The sequence below is a fragment of the Pantherophis guttatus genome, chromosome 2 (assembly GCF_059756535.1).
Source record: "Pantherophis guttatus breed Tessera chromosome 2, ASM5975653v1, whole genome shotgun sequence".
Classification (NCBI taxonomy): Eukaryota; Metazoa; Chordata; class Lepidosauria; order Squamata; family Colubridae; genus Pantherophis; species Pantherophis guttatus.
Genome location: NC_142064.1, coordinates 150,193,472 through 150,211,753, shown reverse-complemented (window position 1 = coordinate 150,211,753; position 18,282 = coordinate 150,193,472). Strand labels below are relative to the sequence as shown.

General features: G+C 37.1%; 1 protein-coding gene across 1 annotated transcript in view; it reads right to left on the bottom strand.

The window, feature by feature from the left end:
• Positions 1–17,543, bottom strand: part of LOC148115376 (ABC-type organic anion transporter ABCA8-like) — a 76,060-nt gene extending 58,517 nt beyond the window's left edge. Inside the window, exons 1-8 of the mRNA XM_087887030.1 lie at positions 17,396–17,543; positions 15,942–16,143; positions 14,843–15,019; positions 11,033–11,133; positions 10,318–10,544; positions 7,785–7,923; positions 6,328–6,513; positions 5,869–6,001 (exon numbers count right to left, since the gene is read on the bottom strand). Of these exons, the coding sequence (XP_087743156.1) occupies positions 5,869–6,001; positions 6,328–6,513; positions 7,785–7,923; positions 10,318–10,544; positions 11,033–11,133; positions 14,843–15,019; positions 15,942–16,143; positions 17,396–17,500 (1,270 nt within the window). The 5' untranslated portion in view covers positions 17,501–17,543. The remainder of the gene's footprint in view (positions 1–5,868; positions 6,002–6,327; positions 6,514–7,784; positions 7,924–10,317; positions 10,545–11,032; positions 11,134–14,842; positions 15,020–15,941; positions 16,144–17,395) is intronic.
• Positions 17,544–18,282: the final 739 nt, after the last annotated feature.

Sequence of the window (18,282 nt, the reverse complement as noted above, 5' to 3'; positions counted from 1 at the left end):
ACAAGAATGGTACCAGCAGCTTCAAGTTATTTTCATGAAAGAGAACTTATTATTTTTTATCACTAATCCTCCAAGAAGACCTTGGACTTTAAAAATAGATAGATTACACCATAGAGCCTTTTTTCTAATAATAGCCAGCATATCTCCTGCAATGTATTATAGCATCAAATCTAATCTGACTGTTTCAGAAATTGTTCAATATATGTTTAATTTATTCCACAGTGACAGTGTAGCCACTACAACAAGGATGTCCAAGGAATTCTTTTCATCTAGAGTAAAACCAGGGGTTTCTATAAGTGAGCATTTAATATGTTTAAACAAAATAAGGGCTGAACTGCATTTAAGGGGAGAAGTTATTTCAGACCAAACAATGAAAAGTGTTATTATTAACTCTCTTGACCCATCATGGGATAATTTCATGTCACATCTTGATACCATTAACTTAGGATATTTGTCAATAGAAAGTTTATCCAACAAATTGATAGCTGAAGACAATTCGAGAAAAAATCGATCTAACAATCACTCAGAACTTAGACCTGTTAGGAAAGTAGCTTTCCAAGAAAAATATAATGAAACATATAGATGCCATAATTGTGGGTCCAAAGAACACAACAGAAGAGATTGTCCCAGATTCTCAAAAGAAAGGCACAGACCAGAATACATGAACAAACACAATCATAGACAGTCTTCTATAGAAAGGCATAGATATAGAAGCCCACCAAATTATAGAGAAAATAGAGGGGGCAGAGAAAACTTAAGAGATAAAAAATCTGGTTCACTAAATGGATTAAATAAACATGACAATACAAAATCCCAACAAAATGAAAATAATAATTGGCTCATCGATTCTGGGGCTACAAATCATACCACTAACAATAAAGATATACTGTCTTCTTTTACAGAAGATAAATTTGTAATAAAAGTAGCCAATCAAGAAAAGGTTCAAGTACTAGGCAGAGGAAATGTGATTTTATCTGGTTTAGGAAAAATAGAGGGGGTATTGTTAATACCCGAAATACCTCATAACATATTGAGTGCCATAAAACTAAGTAAAGACTCTGATATCAATATAACTTTCTCAAAGGGAGAAGCATTCCTAGAGAAAAATAAAAATAAAATAGGCACTGTGATAATTAAAGGGGGCTTGCCCTACCTCATAACAAAAGAAGAATGGTTACATAATATTGATTCAAATGTTAAAGAATGTATGGAAATAGATGATGAAAATGTTAGCAATAGTGACAATGATGATTGTATGATACCACATGATCAGAATAACGTACCCAACATAAAGAAACCAAAGATAGGTAAACCAATCCATGATGAGTGTGCTCACATCTTACATAGGAAGTTAGGCCATGCCAGTTTTCCTGTAGTACAAAAAATGACTGAACACGCAGAAGGTGTCAAAATAAAAAATTGTGAAAATTATTTGGAATGCTCAGTATGCAAGTCTACAAAACTAAAAACTAGCCCTAGACCAAAAAAATCTGCCAGATCAACTAACAAAATTTTTGATTTAGTACACATGGACCTAGTAGGACCACTTACTCCATCAATCACATATAGGAAACGTTATTTTCTAACAATAGTGGATGATTATAGTCGTTATGGTTTTGTTTACACATTGAAACATAAAGATGAGACTTTTCAAAAATTTAAGGAATTTTATAAGCGCATAGAAACACAGCATAATATTAGAATAAAGCAAATTATGACAGATAGAGGATGTGAATTTATGTCTAGAGAATTCTCTCAATGGCTAAAGGATAGAGGAATGCTACATTACACTTCCAGTCCATTTTCTGCATTCCAGAACGGAATTGCAGAGAGGAAAAATTCCACACTACAAACTATGATTAGATGTACATTAGAGGATGCTGGCTTAAGTAAACAATTTTGGTCAGAGGCATTACACTATTCAAATTATACACAAAATAGAACCTGGTCCAGTATTATAAATAAAACACCATACGAAGTAATGTATAATAGAAAACCAAAATTAGCACATATGCATATTTTTGGGGTCACTGCAGACGTACACATACCCAAACAATTGAGAAGAAAGGGAGAAAATGTATCCAGGAGACTTAGATTCATGGGATACGAAACTGGTACAAAAGGGTATAGATTCATTGATGGCAATAATAAATTTATAATTTCCAGAACAGCCGTGTTCCATGAACAGGCCAACTGGTCTAAATTACATTTAAATGAAATATTTCCTAATCAACACATAGAAACAAAATATCACAAGGAAGGAACTGTAGATAAACAAAGTACAAATAAACATGAAAATAAGACCAAAACCTGGACAAATAGCCAATACAAAATAAAAACTGATACACTAACAAAAAAGGAAGCAAGATACATGCATGACAACAATAGTAAACCAGAAAGAACAATTAGGAACAACAGGAACAAAATGCCAGACAAATATAAAGATTACGTAATGAATGTAAATAATGAACCAATAACACCCAATACATACGAAGAAGTACTAAAACTTCCTCGTGAAGAAAAAGAGAAATGGGAACTAGCCATGAAAAAGGAAATGGAAAGTTTAAAAGGATTAAATGTATTCACTCCCACAATCGCACCTAAAGACAAAACTGTTATTGGTACTAGGTGGATATATAAAATTAAAAATTTGGAAGGAGGCAATAATCTGTACAAAGCTAGATTAGTTGCCCAAGGCTACGCACAAAAATACCCAGAGGACTATACAGACACATATTCTCCTACTGTGAGGACAGAGAGTGTCAAAACAGCTTTGGTGGTAGCATCAGCACTTAACCTTGATGTATTTCAATATGATATACAAACTGCATACCTACATGCAGAGTTAGATAAAGAAATCTATGTAAGGGCCCCTCACAGCCAATACACAAATAAAAATGAAACTTGGTTGTTAAACAAAAGCTTATATGGGTTGAAACAATCCGGTAAAAGATGGTATGATTGTTTGGTAAAGGTACTCAAGACTATGGGTTTTAGCGCCACATCTGCTGATAATTGTTTTTTTGTCAAAAGGGATAATGACTGTATAGAATTTGTATTAATTTATGTAGACGATATTTTATATATTGGAAAACACAAAGAAAGTAGAGAAATCTTTGTGAACAAGTTGAATGAACACTTTTCCCTAAAGTCTTTGGGTAAGGTAAATAAATATCTTGGTGTACAGATCAGCAAAACAAAAAAGGGTTTCCAACTTACTCAAAAAGATAAAATTGTAGAACTTCTAAACAAATGTAATTTAAATAATGCTAAGACATGTGATACTCCCATGCAGACTGACTTCCTCAGAAATACTGATGAATCATCTCCTGAATTTAAGGACAACACATTTTATAGATCAATCATAGGTTCACTTCTTTACATATCTAATTGGACTAGGCCAGATATAGCTTTACCACTTAATTTACTGTCCAGATATGTCAGTAAACCAACAATGTATCATTGGGAAGCTGTCAAAAGGATTTTGAGATACCTGAAAGGCACCTTAGATTTTTGTCTTATGTTAGAACCAAATGATAACAAGGAACCAAAACTCATATGTTATGCAGATGCGGATTGGGCAGGAGACACATCTTGCAGAAAAAGTACATCAGGTTATATTTTCTTTTTAAATGATTGTCCAATTTATTGGTATACCGGCAAACAAGAACTGGTATCTACTTCAACTACAGAAGCAGAATATGTCTGTTTATCCAAATCTGCTAATAACCTTGTGTGGTTTAATGACTTAATTTCAGAAGTTTGGAAGAAACCTATTTTACCTTTTATCATAAATGAGGATAACAAAGCAGCTATTGAAATCTCCAGATCTGATGCTATTGGACAAAGGTCCAGACATATAGATATTAAGTTTAAACATGTAAGACAATTATCCCAAGACGGTTTTATAAAAGCTGTGCATTGTGATACTTCTGAACAGATAGCTGATATTTTAACAAAGCCTTTACCATCCAAACAACATAAATATTTAACTTCTAAATTGCATGTATTGTATTGTCCTGAATCTGAATGTAATTGATATTGTATAAATAATCGGCATTTAGAGGGGGATTTGTTAGATGTAAATGCCTTATTCTCTAATGTGTAAATAGTGTATATAAGAACATCAAGAGTTAATTTATTCTATGGTCCCTAATGTATTCATGACTCATAACCCATCTTCATGACTCCACCCCCTATGTATATAAGGAGCTCCTCTCCACAAGCTCCCTGCTTCTATCTATGAATATTCAGCGAATATAGAATGCCTTTGTGTAAATAAAAGGAGTTATATTTGAACTCTTAATTCTTTAATAATTTATTGAGTCTGATCCAGAAAATATCGCAACAGGGACGGTAGGCACGCTGGAGCTCTTCTGCACGCCCCTTACAGACCTCTTAAGAATGGGGTGAGGTCGACAGTAGATGGTTTAAGGTTAAAGTTTTGGGGGTTTGGGGAAGAAACCACAGAGTCAGGTAGTGCATTCTAGGCATTGACCACTCTTTTGCTGAAGTCATATTTTCTGTAATCGAGTTTAGAGCGGTTTAATTTAAGTTTGTATCTATTGTGTGCTCGTGTATTGTTGTGGTTGAAGCTGAAGTAGTCATTGACAGGTAGGACATTGTAGCAGATTATTTTAGGTACTACGCTTAGGTCATAAAATAACTTGTGTATTTGTGAATCTTGGTAGAATATTTACTAAAAATAGGAACATGAATGGAAATATTTGAAGATATGCAAATGCTGGTAGAAAAGTATTGGGTGGAATAATTCTGTTGTTAATATGTTTGTCAAAAGAAGCAGAAATTGCTAAGTATAAAAGCAGGTTTCTACCAATTTTGTAGATGTAAGTGGGAGCCGGATATGTCAAGAGAAACATAAATACAGTTCAAATGTGATACTTAAGAACTGTGAATGGTGAAACAAGAGACTAAAAGACCCAGAATGAACGGATGCTGAATATTTGTGAATTGAATGCAAAGTGACTGATTTGTATGAAAGCAATGCATTGGAATTGTTGGTCATGTAGGGAAAATAAATGGGAATGGAATTGCAATACAAAAATGAGAAGCCAATGGAACTGATGAGCTCCACAAAATGACTGAGGTTTAGAAAACAAAAGGAAAGTTTTCCTTCTCTCTTGTCATCCACCTTTAATTTCATTTGCTTACTCTGCTTTACACCATTTCTGTGCTTTGCATAGCACTGATTTCTTTAAAATGATCTACAGCTCATACATGTATACCAGGAGTGGGTTCTAAAATTTTTATTACCTGTTCTGTGGGCATGGCTTATTTTGTGGGCTTGGTGGCATTTTTTTTCCCCTACAACCTCTTCGGCTGAAGAGATTGTAGAAAAAATGCTTTTAAAAGCCTCTGACAATCCCAGCTGAGCCGCATGATCATCAGAGGCTTTTTTTTTTACTTTTAAAAGCATTTTTTTCGCTGAAGAGGTTGTAGAAAAAATGCTTTTAAAAGTAAAAAAAAAGCCTCTGATAAGGTGGGTGGGATAAGTGAGCGGCGACCAGACCGGGGACTGGTTTGGGGGCGTGGCCAGCCAATGTTATTACCGGTTCTCCGAACTACTACAAATTTTTACTACTGGTTCTTTTGAACCGGAGCAACCCACCACTGATGTATACATGATATGTGAACAAGACTGTTGTATTTAGCAGCTTCAGATGAATATTAGTCAACTTAAACTAAAGAAAGATATAATACTTGCTGTCTCAACTTTGTTATTTTCCCCCATTTTTCAGGCCAGTTCCAGTTTATTTCTAATTCAAAAATGATGCTTCCGAGATAATAAAAAGCAACTTGCAGAAATCTGGTCTTCAAACTATAATATATTCACAGTAATATTCTTACCAGGCACAACCTTATCAAAATAGAAAGCCAGCAGCAAGTATAAGAGGCTGTCAATAAATAAGCAATAACCATACGGCTCGAACATTAAGTCAGCAAAATCAAAGGTCCTTCCATATTTTTGAAAATAGAGAGCCTGCATGAAAAGAACAAAAAAAATTGTAAATCAAATTCTCATAGGAAAGAACAAAGAATTGAAATGAAACTAACTGTTTAGTAAGTTAAACTATTGATTCGATTCTAACCTTCTTGGAATGGAAGCATAGGTCTCATCAGTATGAAGGAAGGATTAGAATGGAATGCCATTTTGTGTCCATGTTCAGTTTGCTATGTGTTCCTATCAAAATATCTTTGGAAGAGAAATACCTATGCCACCAGAGCGAGTGTCAGATGTGTTTCTTGTTAGTTGCATCGTGATTAGGAAGATGGAATTATGAAGTAAAATACAGTGTGTCACTTTACCTTTGAAATCCCAGCACCAAAAGCAAATGGACAGAAGATGCTCAAAATCAATTCCAAACTTGGAGGTATCAACCTGGCTGTTGTAGTAATGTTGAGGGCTCCCAAACAAGGAATCAAGATGAAAATAGCAAAGCTAGTGATTCTGGGTTTCTTTAGGAGAGAGCTCAACATGAAACAGAGACATATCTGTGGAAGAAGAAATTGCCAGTCAGTACAGTCTCTACAAATATGAAAGATATAATGAGTGAATTATTGTTCTGTATTTGTATGCAGTTGCTGCAGCCTACATTAAAAAGATAAACTGTTGCAGTAGATACTTGCTGGGCAGGATTCAAACTGAACTGAATTAATAGGAAGACAGTGCATAATGCCTTCCTGTAGCCATGTTTCCCCAAAGGTTATTATTTATCTAAAGAAGAGGAGATGGAATCCAATCAAACTGTAAATGCTCAAGAAAAGAGAATTAGAAAATCAGCAGTAGAGTGAATTGAGTCCATTTAGCAATAGAGTCCATTTGAGTCCATATTGTCTGGGTGCTGAGACATTCAGACAACATGAAAAGACTGTGGGACCACAGATGGAATGTGGCACCTATTTCTGCTTCCTACTCTTGCACAGACTCCTAATGTCACCATGCGCAATAATTTTGAATAAGTATCTATTCAGTTTCACTGCTCTGCTACTCAATACTGATGATTGAACTTTTTAACCTAGAACCATGGCTACTGGTTCCATTTCCCCACCCTTGCCCCTGGCTATCACAAGTTGAGAAAACACCAGTCTTCTTATCCCATGTGGGGATGTTCCTCAAGAAACTATTTCAATAAAACTTGCAAGACAGTCTTCAGAGAGCATCACAGACCTGCATATTCCATTTGTGGTAATTATAATGATAAGGGCAACAGCAAACTAATCTTCAGTCAAGTGATACTCAGGGTATCTTTTCCAAAAATAAGGAAATAACAGGTTCTCTTTAACCAGCCTAAGCCAGTTAGCAGATTGCAACATTTGGGATGAGCTGAAAATTCTGAACAATTGTCTCTAAAACATTTAATAGTTATCTAATCTCAAATTTATCAAGAAACGAATGACGTAACCATATTTTCAATATTCTCTGGAAAGGTGCAGTCGGCATATCAAATAAATGTCAATGAATAAAAAATAGAGAAGTATGCTTTTTCCTATCTTTCATCTAACCAAACAAAAGAACTTTTTGCTAACGGAAATAATCTGTCTAGGTATGCTTTAACTGAACTGGTATCTCCAGGATCCCTCAAGCTATTCCCATGTTTGGGTGCTTCATTAAAAAGAGAGAACACTTGAGAAATAAATGTTTTAATTTAATATTTAAAAAGTTTCTTCTTAACCAGGTCCAGAAACTGTCCTCGAGCAGAACAGAAATATTTATTGCATCAAACATATCACCTTAACTGAGAAAAGGAAAGCCCAACACTTACAGATGAAATGCCATAAAGGAAAAGCAGGACAAATAAGGTAGAACTGCTGCATAGGTTAAAATAAGCAGCTTTCAGACACAACATCAGCACTATGGTTGGAATTGAGATGTATATGGTGTAGAGCAAACCCCAGGAGAGCCTATGAAGAAAAAGACATTGTTAACCTTCTTGATAACATTTTTTTCTCCCTCTTCCCTAAATTATTTCTCCAGTTTAGCTCAATATTATGATCCAATCCTACAGGAGAAAAACATTGGTCGTAGGAAAGGCTTCTCTTGTTCAGTAAAACTTAACATTAAATGGCATTTGACAGTCATGTCTTGTTAGGAACAGGTGCCCAATATGAAGAAGAGTGGAGGCAGAAAAATAAAATTATTATTATTTTCTTTAAATGTGTTGGCTGTCCAACACCAAGGAGCCAAGGATGACTCTTCTAAATAAAGATAAAGCAGATGTCTCCCTCAACTCTTCTGAGATTGCTGAGTCTTTGGTAAAACAATGGCAGATGTAATCAAAGAATATCCACATAAGGTAATACGCCTTGTGGGTCTTTTCCTTTTGAAGACCTTTTAGCTCAAATGTTGTTTTATTTTTATATTCTCTCCATTTTTGTCCATAGCTAATTCTCATTTAAGAGAGCAGAGCTGTGGAGTAAAATCCATCTAGAATGCTATTGGGCTTGAGTTCTAGTCCTGCCAAAATTGATTCAAGTGACCTAGAACACGGTCATTCCTAGGTGGGTAGAAGCAGTTTTCTAAAATGAGCAGAGAGGCCAGTTTTGGAGTAGACCCTAGTGACATTATGCCCCTTCCAGCCCTATCCCTAAAAACATAGTTGTAAAGGTTGTTAAATACACCAAAAAGACATTTGATCCAAGTTATCCATGGAAAGAAAGATACTTTAAGGTGCATCTGCACACATTAGCATTGTTTGAGTTTTTAGAAGCATAAGGAAATGTGCAACAGTATAAAGAAATGTTTGAAGAGATTTTTTAAGAAGCATCTGTTCTACTTGAGGGTCAACTTAGTGCCATGATGGCGAACCGATGGCACACGTGCCACAGGTGGCATGTGGAGCCATCTCTACGGGCATGCCAGCCGATGCCCAAGTCAGCTCCACCACGCATGTCCGTGCGCCTCCCACCAGCCAGCTGATTTTTGGATCTCTGTCGGGAGACATGCACACATGTGTGGGGGTGAGGGGGGGTCGCATGCACATGCGCAGGGGGGTGGAGGGTCAAGTGCGCAATGCATGGGGGGTGCCCCCCACCCCTGTTTTCTGTCCCAGGAGGCTTCAGGGAGGCCTGCTAGCACAAAAACGGGGCATGGGGATGTGGCGTGCCCCCCCAACCCCCAGTTTTGGTCCCAAGAGGCTTCAGGGAGACCTGCTAGCACCAAAACAGGGATTGTGTGCGCATGCGTGGGGGGCAGGGGAAGCATTGGGGGTCGCGCACACATGTGCAGGGGGCGGGGCCTGTGGGGGGAATCCAATTTTGGGGGTCAGCACACACACACGTGTTGTCGCATCCAGGTACTTTTAGCACCCAAGGGAAAAAAGGTTTGCCATCACTGACTTAGTGGATGCAAAAAAGTGGTAGAAGCAGAATTAGAAGCAACAGGGAATGTTAGCAGACACTTGGGTAGAGTTAATTGCATAAAATACAGAAAAGAATGGGTGAGTCAAAAGGGAGAATTTTGAACAAAAATGCTCACCTAGAAGAGGATGTGAGCCAACTGTAATCTTCATTACATTCAATGAGCCACAGCTATGGGAGGACCCAATAAGTTGGTTATCCTCTCAAATGCCTGCAATACCTTCTCCTCTGACCAATATTGGAGATCCTTACCCTATGTAAGGTAAAAGTCCTAACAATGATCTTTCCCAGTGGCTGCCCCATTTGGGGGAATATCTTTCTTGAGGTAATGGTGTCCCCAAAGTATTGATCTTCAAAAAGACTCTACTGTTTTCCCCCTTAAATATATGAGTGCTAACAGTGGTAGATTTGACTTATACATAGGTTTTATTATTTATGATGGCTTTATGTTTAAAGACTTGAAACTTTTTCTTTTGTGGAAAAGTAAGCAACCTTGAGGCTTAAAATAGGTAGAATATAGTTATTTCTGTAAATAAATAACACTGTTTAGCATAAAAACCAGAAACAGACACAGTATGTTGTACATGTGATTACAGTGCCCTTCAAAGTTAGGTAATTTACCGAAGTATTTTATAAATTTGCAAATGGGAATATTTAGTTATATTTAACTAAGTTGCAGAATGGCTAGCCAGAACAGCCATTTATATAAAGAGGAAACAAGGACCTGAGTGGTGACACCATCAGTCACGTAAGTATTTAGAGGTCCAAAGGAAATAGAACTTAACATGGAACTACTATTTACAGCACCAGCTCCATGATCAGAGCTTCATTAAATTCTCTGCTGAGCTTTCCAGCTGGCATGGATTCATTCATTTTTTTCTCATAAAACCTGCTGGATCCATCGTGGAAAAAGAGACTACAGACAATTTCGTAGCTCACCAGAATGCTGCATCTCGTAGTCCCATTGTCTTCATCACCTCCTTTAATTTCCGTTTCTCTCTTGAAACAGTTAGTGCCAAGAAATACATAAATGGAGCAAAACACAGTGATAAGGTCCAGACGAACACACCATTTCCTAATTCAGATTCTATTGTAATAGAAGGTGATTTCATACGGACGCCATTGATAGAAGTCATTTCTTCCCAAACAGAGTGATTTGTGATCCTCTAGAAGAAAAGACATTGAAATTACTGATAACTTATTCCATAGGTGATTTACCATGCCACCTGGACAATTACATTATAAAGGAAAAAACAATTGAATTACTTAAAAGTGTGTACTCACACACTCACACACACATACACACTGACCTGATACAGGAACCTAACAATGATGTTAATATTGGAATCAAGAAGAGGACATACGGTACTTAGGAAAAGGAAAGCACTTGAATACACTCTGAGTAGATTAGAATGAGCTCTATTCTACAGCCCAGGGAGATCCAGAGGCAGTGAGTAGGATAAACATCAGCCGGTTAATAATAATAATAACTTTATTGTCATTGTCTTTGTTATCATACAACAAAATTCACTTAACACCCAAAAATCAAAATATATAAAACTGCAAACAAAATGAAAGAAAAAGAGTCATTCAAACCAAACTGAGAAAATGTCACTGCCACTGCTGTAGATAAAAGTAAGGCATATCCACTTACTTCAATAAGTGCACTGTCGATGCTAGATTGCAGTGAGACAAAGCCTTGAGTCCAATACCTCGGATTTTCACAATAAATTGAGGAAAAGTTGAAACATGTATCTATAAAAATGGGGAGAAGAGAAGCAGACTTTTACAATATTATATGTACAATCCAGTGGTGGGTTTCAAAAATTTTTACTACCAGTTCTGTGGGTGTGGCCTGGTAGGCATGGCATGGCTTAGTGGGTGTGGCATGGGAAGGATACTGTAAAATCTCCATTCACTCTCCAATCCAGGGGAAGGTTACTGCAAAATACCCATTTCCTCCCAATCAGCTGGGACTCAGGAGGCAGAGAATAGATGTGGGCGGTGCCAGTCAGAATTTTTACTACCAGTTCTCCAAACTACTCAAAATTTCCGCTACCGGTTCTCAGAACCTGCTGAAACCCACCTCTGGTACAATCTTATAAATTAACAGTCCCTATTAACTGGGGAAATGTTGGGATTTGATTGAACTGGATGATCTCCAGGAAAATGATTCACCGCATTGAGGCCTTGAAGAAAACAGCCCATCAGAAAGGCTTGAGAAGCATCAAGTTTCCCTCTCTTCTAAAAGCAAAGAGACAGAAGAACTTTACTTTGCTTTTTACCAATGTCATTGACTTCTTCAGGCATTTGAAGTACTGGAGCCAATGAAAATTATCTTAGACAAAAGTAAGACAATATAACTCGCTGACATCTTAAACAATACTCAGCGTAATACATCATCCTATCTAAAGTCAAGAAGAAAATGGGAGCTGTTTCTCATTCTTATTTCAGTTCAAACTATTCCTTGATTTGAAAACTCTAATTTAAGTGCTGTCATTATTGAACTGGGTCAGACATATTTACATGACCATTTTTTTCTTCTTATAACTGGGCTTTACAAAGAGCAAAACCAAGAAAATAAATAATTAAACCAAATTAACCTAAAGAACAGATTTCTGAAACAAAGGACCATCCTTTATAATAAATGCTATATGGTCACTGTAAATATATTACATATGTGCTTATCTTATTGGTACCACATTCAATTTACTTTTTATGTTTTTCTTGACATATACAACTCTCATGTTCATTTAACAAGGTGGATAGAAATTTGTTCTTAGCCATTTTTAGTTCCTTTGACAAACATTCATTCCTTACCACAGACAACAAGCTAGCCTCCTGCCTTCCAATCACCATTTGCACATTATTATTATTGTCATTTCAATTAATAAGCCAACTAACCACAAAGCAACTCAAGATGACATAGAAAAATAGATAAAACAAAATAGTGACCAATAGTAATAATGAAAGAACAATGCACCACACTGAGGAAACATAAAAAGTATTAAAATACCACATATTTGGTGCAAGTTTTATAAACCACCCAATCTGAGATATTGCCGATAGAATCAAGTTAGTAGAGCTTTATTAACAGATCCTCTCAATTTGTTTTTCCATCTTTAGCAAACATTCTACCAAAGCACACAAATTCATTTACTTGCTTTATTTTTTTTGCCATTTGCTCTGGTGGCTCAGCAGACTAAAGCACTGTTATTAACATCCACTTACATCTGCTGCCTGCAATTACTGCAAGTTCAAATCTCATCAGGCTCAAGGTGGACTCAGCCTTCCATCCTTTCTAAGGTAGGTAAAATGAGGACCCAGATTATGGAGGCAATAAGATGACTTTGTATAAATATACAAAAGTATGAAGGCTATTGCTTAACACATTGTTAGCCGCCCTGAGTCTCCGGAGAAGGGTGGCATATAAATCAAATTTTAAAAAAATTATTTACAACTTGTCAATTTCATTTCCTTTTCCATATGAAACCTAATTATCTTGAGATTTAATACATTAATTTCAGATCCATGCTCTTTATTGCTATTATGCAGTCCGTCTAACATTCAGTGAAAATAATTCAAGTTCTCAGTCAATAATGTAGCCTCTCCTTCATACATTCACATCTGCATCCAATATGCTTCAACACCACAGCAAGCATTCCTTGCAGCCTAATTCTAATCATTCCATAGGATACTTCTTAACTTCCAAAATACCTTTTTTATTTTGTCAAATTGTTCTCCATTTTCTCTGCCTATTATAATCATAACTATTTCCTCTTTTCTTCATCTATATTCTTTGCAATATTTGTTTTTTCTCTTTACAGATTACACAGTATCTTTCCCTCATCCTCATTTTTGTAGCATTCTCTTACCACTTTGTTTTTGAGGAAATTTGTTGTCTGCTTTCCCGCAGAGGAAATCTAAGTAAGCCTGTCTCTTGTATTTTTTTTTTTATTCACAGGTTCCTTCACAGTGTCATTCCACTAAATACTCTTTCAAGTTAGCATAATACTCTCCCAGTTAGCATAATTCCAAACATATCTCTAGTACTTTGTAATATAATTCTTACTGTGTTCCAAGTAGCTACTAACTGCCTTGATTTATCTCTTTTTGCACCATTTCCTCTTAATTCTGTTGAATGATCATTCCTAACCCTAACCCTAAAACTTAATCAAACAGGACTTATAGTTTCTCTCAAGCAGTCATTCTCCTTTTTTTCTTCCTTTAGTGTTTCTTTTCACCCCCAAGATCCATGGTGACTACATGGATACATTCAAACCCATTTTCACACCTATATGCCCCAAAACCATGCAGCCCTTTCAAACAAACAAAATCCCCTAGATTTGTTTAGGGCAGTGATGGCTAATCTTTTTCTCGTTGTGTGCTGAAAGCACACGCACCAGTGGTGGGTTTCAATTTTTTTTACTACCAGTTCTGTGGGCATGGCAAGGGAAGGATACTGTAAAATTTCAATTCCCACCCCACTCAAGGGGAAGGTTACTGTAAAATCTCCATTTCCTCCTGATCAGCTGGGACTTGGGAGGCAGAGAATAGATGGGAGCAGGGCCAGTCAGAGGTGGTATTTACCAGTACTCCAAACGACTCAAAATTTCCACTACTGGTTGTCCAGAATTGGTCAGAACCTGCTGAAACCCACCTCTGATGCGCACGTGCAGGCACCCATAATGCAAAGCACCCCTTCTCTGCATGCATGCATGACCCCCCCATGCTCCCCCTACGCATGCACACATGACCCCCAAACACTCCCCCTGCCCCTGTGCGTGCGCATATGCATGAAACACCCCTGCCTCCCATGTTGAGACTAGCAGGCCTCCATGCACCTGCTGCGCCCAAAAACAGGCTGTGGGGTGGGTGGGTGGGCTGCACTCCCCTGCCCCCCATATTGGGCCTAGCATCAGTGGTGAAATTCAAATTTTTTTACTACCAGTTCTGTGGGCGTGGCTTGGTGGGCATGGTGTGGCTTAGTGGGCGTGGTTTGGCAGGTGTTGCATGGGAAGGATACTGCAAAATCTGCATTCCCATCCCACTCCAGGGGGAAGGATATTGCAAAATCTCCATTCCCAACCCACTCTGGGGCCAGCCAGAGGTGGCATTTGCTGGTTCTCTGAACTACTCAAAATTTCCACTACCGCTTCTCCGAACTACTCAAAATTTCTGCTACTGGTTCTCCAGAACCTGTCAGAACCTGCTGGATTTCACCCCTGCCTAGCATGCCTTCCTGCCACCTCCGAGGCCCAAAAATAACTTCCATGTAAACCTGTATTTTTCAATTTGGACAACTTTAAGATGTGTTGAGTTCAACTCCCAGAATTCCTCAGCCACTTATGCTGAGCAGAATCCTGGGAGTTGAAGTCCTCACATCATAAACTTGCCAAGGATAAAAAATACTTCAATAGACATATGAAAATGTAGAATGAAACACACAGCCATCTTGAATTACCTATAACAGCAAGTTCTTTGTGTGGTGTAATTGTTCTGTAGATAGGAAATCGGAGTCGATAGGACATTTCGTCTTGAAATACAACTCCAATAACATCTAACTCAAAGTCCTGCGCCGATGCCCTGGCCTTCTCATCTTTAATGGTCTTCTCATCTTCCATCACTTTCGTCTCGATACCTTTAGCATAGAAATCATGTCAGTAAAGAGAAATCCTACATAGGACAGGGAAAGAGAAATGTCTTTGCATGCTCATGTTTTATTAGCTGTATCAGTTAACCATTTCAAGGGTTATTATCAAAAATTTGGCCAAAAGAATATTTTAAAAAGTAGGCTGATATTTAATCTTGTAGTCTGAACTCTGTTAATACCTAAATTAAATAAAAGGAGATAAGCAAGCAGAAATGCATGATTGAAGGGTCAAAGCCTTTTCATTCATCTATTTGATAGATATCTTGATCTCAAAAGCATCTCCATGCATAACATATTGGCTGGATTGATCCATCATATTAATCTTCAAAAAACCCACCAAATTGTTTAATTTTTGCTTCTCATATAAGAAGAACAGGGCTATAGCCATCTGAAAGCAGATTTTATTGTCAGATTATACGAAATCAGTTGATCACAATATATAAAGAACATCACAGACAAACCACAGGTAGCATGATAAATGAACTCAGTCATAAATCATATACCAGTGGTATTTATTTATTTTTATTCTGCCTTTATTATTTTTATAAGTTACTCAAGGCAGCAAACATATCTCGTAGTCCTTCCGCCTCCTATTTTCCTCCACAACACTAACCTGTGAGGTGTGTTGGATTGAGAGAAAGAGTGACTGGCCCAGAGTCACCCAGAACCTTTCATGCCTAAAGCACGACTAGAACTCAGAGTCACCTGGTTTTTAGCCTGGGGCTTTAACCATTAGACCTAACTGGCTCTCTTGCTCACTTTGTCTAAATAACATATGCTCTTTTAACAGCATTGGAGAATACCTGCAATCATTTTTCTATAGTTACGAAACTCAATCAAAACAAGCCCAGTTGAAATTACGGTAACATCTATTGAAGTCTTGGAAAACATTTAAACAGATACTTTATACCTTTTAGCGGAGAGAGTGTTTCTATTTTCTTCATTATTTCTCTTGACATCTTAGTATTTGGAGCATACAAAAGTTTAACTCCGGTAATATTAAAAGAAGGATTTCCGAGGAGAGCATGAGGTATTTCACCAGCCTCCTGATATAAAACCCAAAATGCTGATAACAGTATTATACTGAAGAGAACCAGGGAACAAAACCATTCCTGGAAATATGAAATAAGTCCAAGTTATTAACACCCATTACAGTATTTTGGAATGATTGCAGCAAGGCAATTCTATTTTGAACCATAGGCATAACATTTGGGATCTAAACTAGTGAATATATAGCAAAAGAGAATCTAGGAGGGTGGACCTTGAAATATTGCATACATGCGCACTCTCACCTCATGCATGTATGCACCTATATGTGTGCCTATTGGCATCACACCCTACAGAAGCACATATAAAATACTCATGGGGAGAAGTTGCAATGCCAGTGAGGAAGCTCTGTTTAGCCACACATTTAACCCCAAAAGGCATCTTGAATTTTATTTATTTATTTATTTATCAAGAACATATTAGGTAATTTATATAATTATAGGCATGAATTGAATACATAAAATAGATACAAGTAGAGGAAACATTAGGACAGGGATGGTAGGCACACTGGTGCTCTTATGCACGTCCCTTACAGACCTCTTAGCAAACTGGTGCATGGCAGATGGGAGGAAGCTTTAAAAATGTTTTTAGAACCACCCTTATTCCTAAAGTGTTACAATTTTAATTTTGAGACTGAAAAGATTACTCTTCAAAAAAACCTCCATTTTCCCTATATTGCACAGGAAAGAAAGCACTTAAATGGATGGTGTGTGCTCTCTTTTTGGTTATAACAAGAAATGTTAGCAACTCAAGAAAGTTGCTAAAATTCCTTTAGCAAAAAGTTAAAGATCTTTTAACTTGTCCTTTCTTAAACTTATTTATTGGACTTTGTGGTCTTCACATGTATAAACTGATTTTTTCTTCTTCTGTCTTTGTACCCTGGAAGTCCTCCAAATTTGAGACCATCCCTGCTATGTCAGTGTGCAGTCAAGTATTGTTGTCTGTCTCTAAGCTGAAGCCGAATCCATTCCATCTTATTCTGTACTCTTGTCTCGCATGAAATGTTCTTGAGACGTCATAGACCATTAGCAAAGTCAGTTGCTGATAGAGAACCAAAAAAACAGAAGCACATGAGTACCTTCCCCTTTTTCCAAAACCTGTTATATTCATCAAGTTGTACAATAAACACAACACAAATAGTCTTTAGTCCAATTTTTGACATTAGATTCACAACTTTAGTCCAATTTTTGACATTAGATTCACAACTTTCATAATTTAGAAATAGAGAAAGGAAACCAGAAGAAAAGAAATCTCAACGGGGAATAGGGGTTGGGAAGAGGGGTTGCACTGAAGTGAAAGTTGCTGCTTGGCACTTGCCTGAAAACTCTGCATTCTCATCCTCCATTTCAGAATTATATTTTTCCACAAGAGTGCAGCAGTCTGTTGACACAGGCTTCTTTTTCGCACGTACTCCATCTGCATGGTAAGGCTTGTTTGAAATAAAAAAGAAATCCACTAAGAAATCTTAACATCAAGCAAGCTGCAGTGGGAGGCACAGGTTAAACATTACAATCCCCCTCCTTTCCCTGCTTATGGGGTCATGTTCCGTGCATCTATTTATTTCCTAAACAGATCAATAAAGGTTAAAGCCACGCAGGGTTTTGACTTAGAATTGTTTGACCAAGAGTATTTGAGCATGCCACTTTTTCCTTAGCTAAATACAATAGAATAGAGTGACAAAAAACATAAAACAATCAAATCTCTGTATAGAATTCCCATCTATTCCACTGCACTTAGTAGCATTTCCAGGTGTCCAAGTAGAAGTCCACATTAGCATCCAACGATGCTGAAAGCAATTTATCCATAATCTTTAGACTGCCAATGAAAAAAAAAATGTTCTAAGAAACTTCAGTAAATATCTTTCTTTTAACATAATTTAATCTGACACAGCTTTACTCAGAAGCAGGATCCACTTCAACAAGATAAATCCAGGCAAAGCATATGCAGATTGAGTCAAACTGAATTTATAGTAGCTTTCAATGAGTTAAATTGCGTAATGCTTGAAATCTAAATAATATTATGCATAACTGGATTATTGTTTTAATACAGCCAGTAGAAAGTAACACAGAAACCCTTACCTTAAACAATTTGAACAAGAAATGGAGAAAAAGAATTAAAGATAGCTACAAAATCAAACCAGTGTCCATCTGTAATGCAATTTGTTTGGGGGGGAAAGGCTACAACAGCTTACTGTTTTGTTTTGT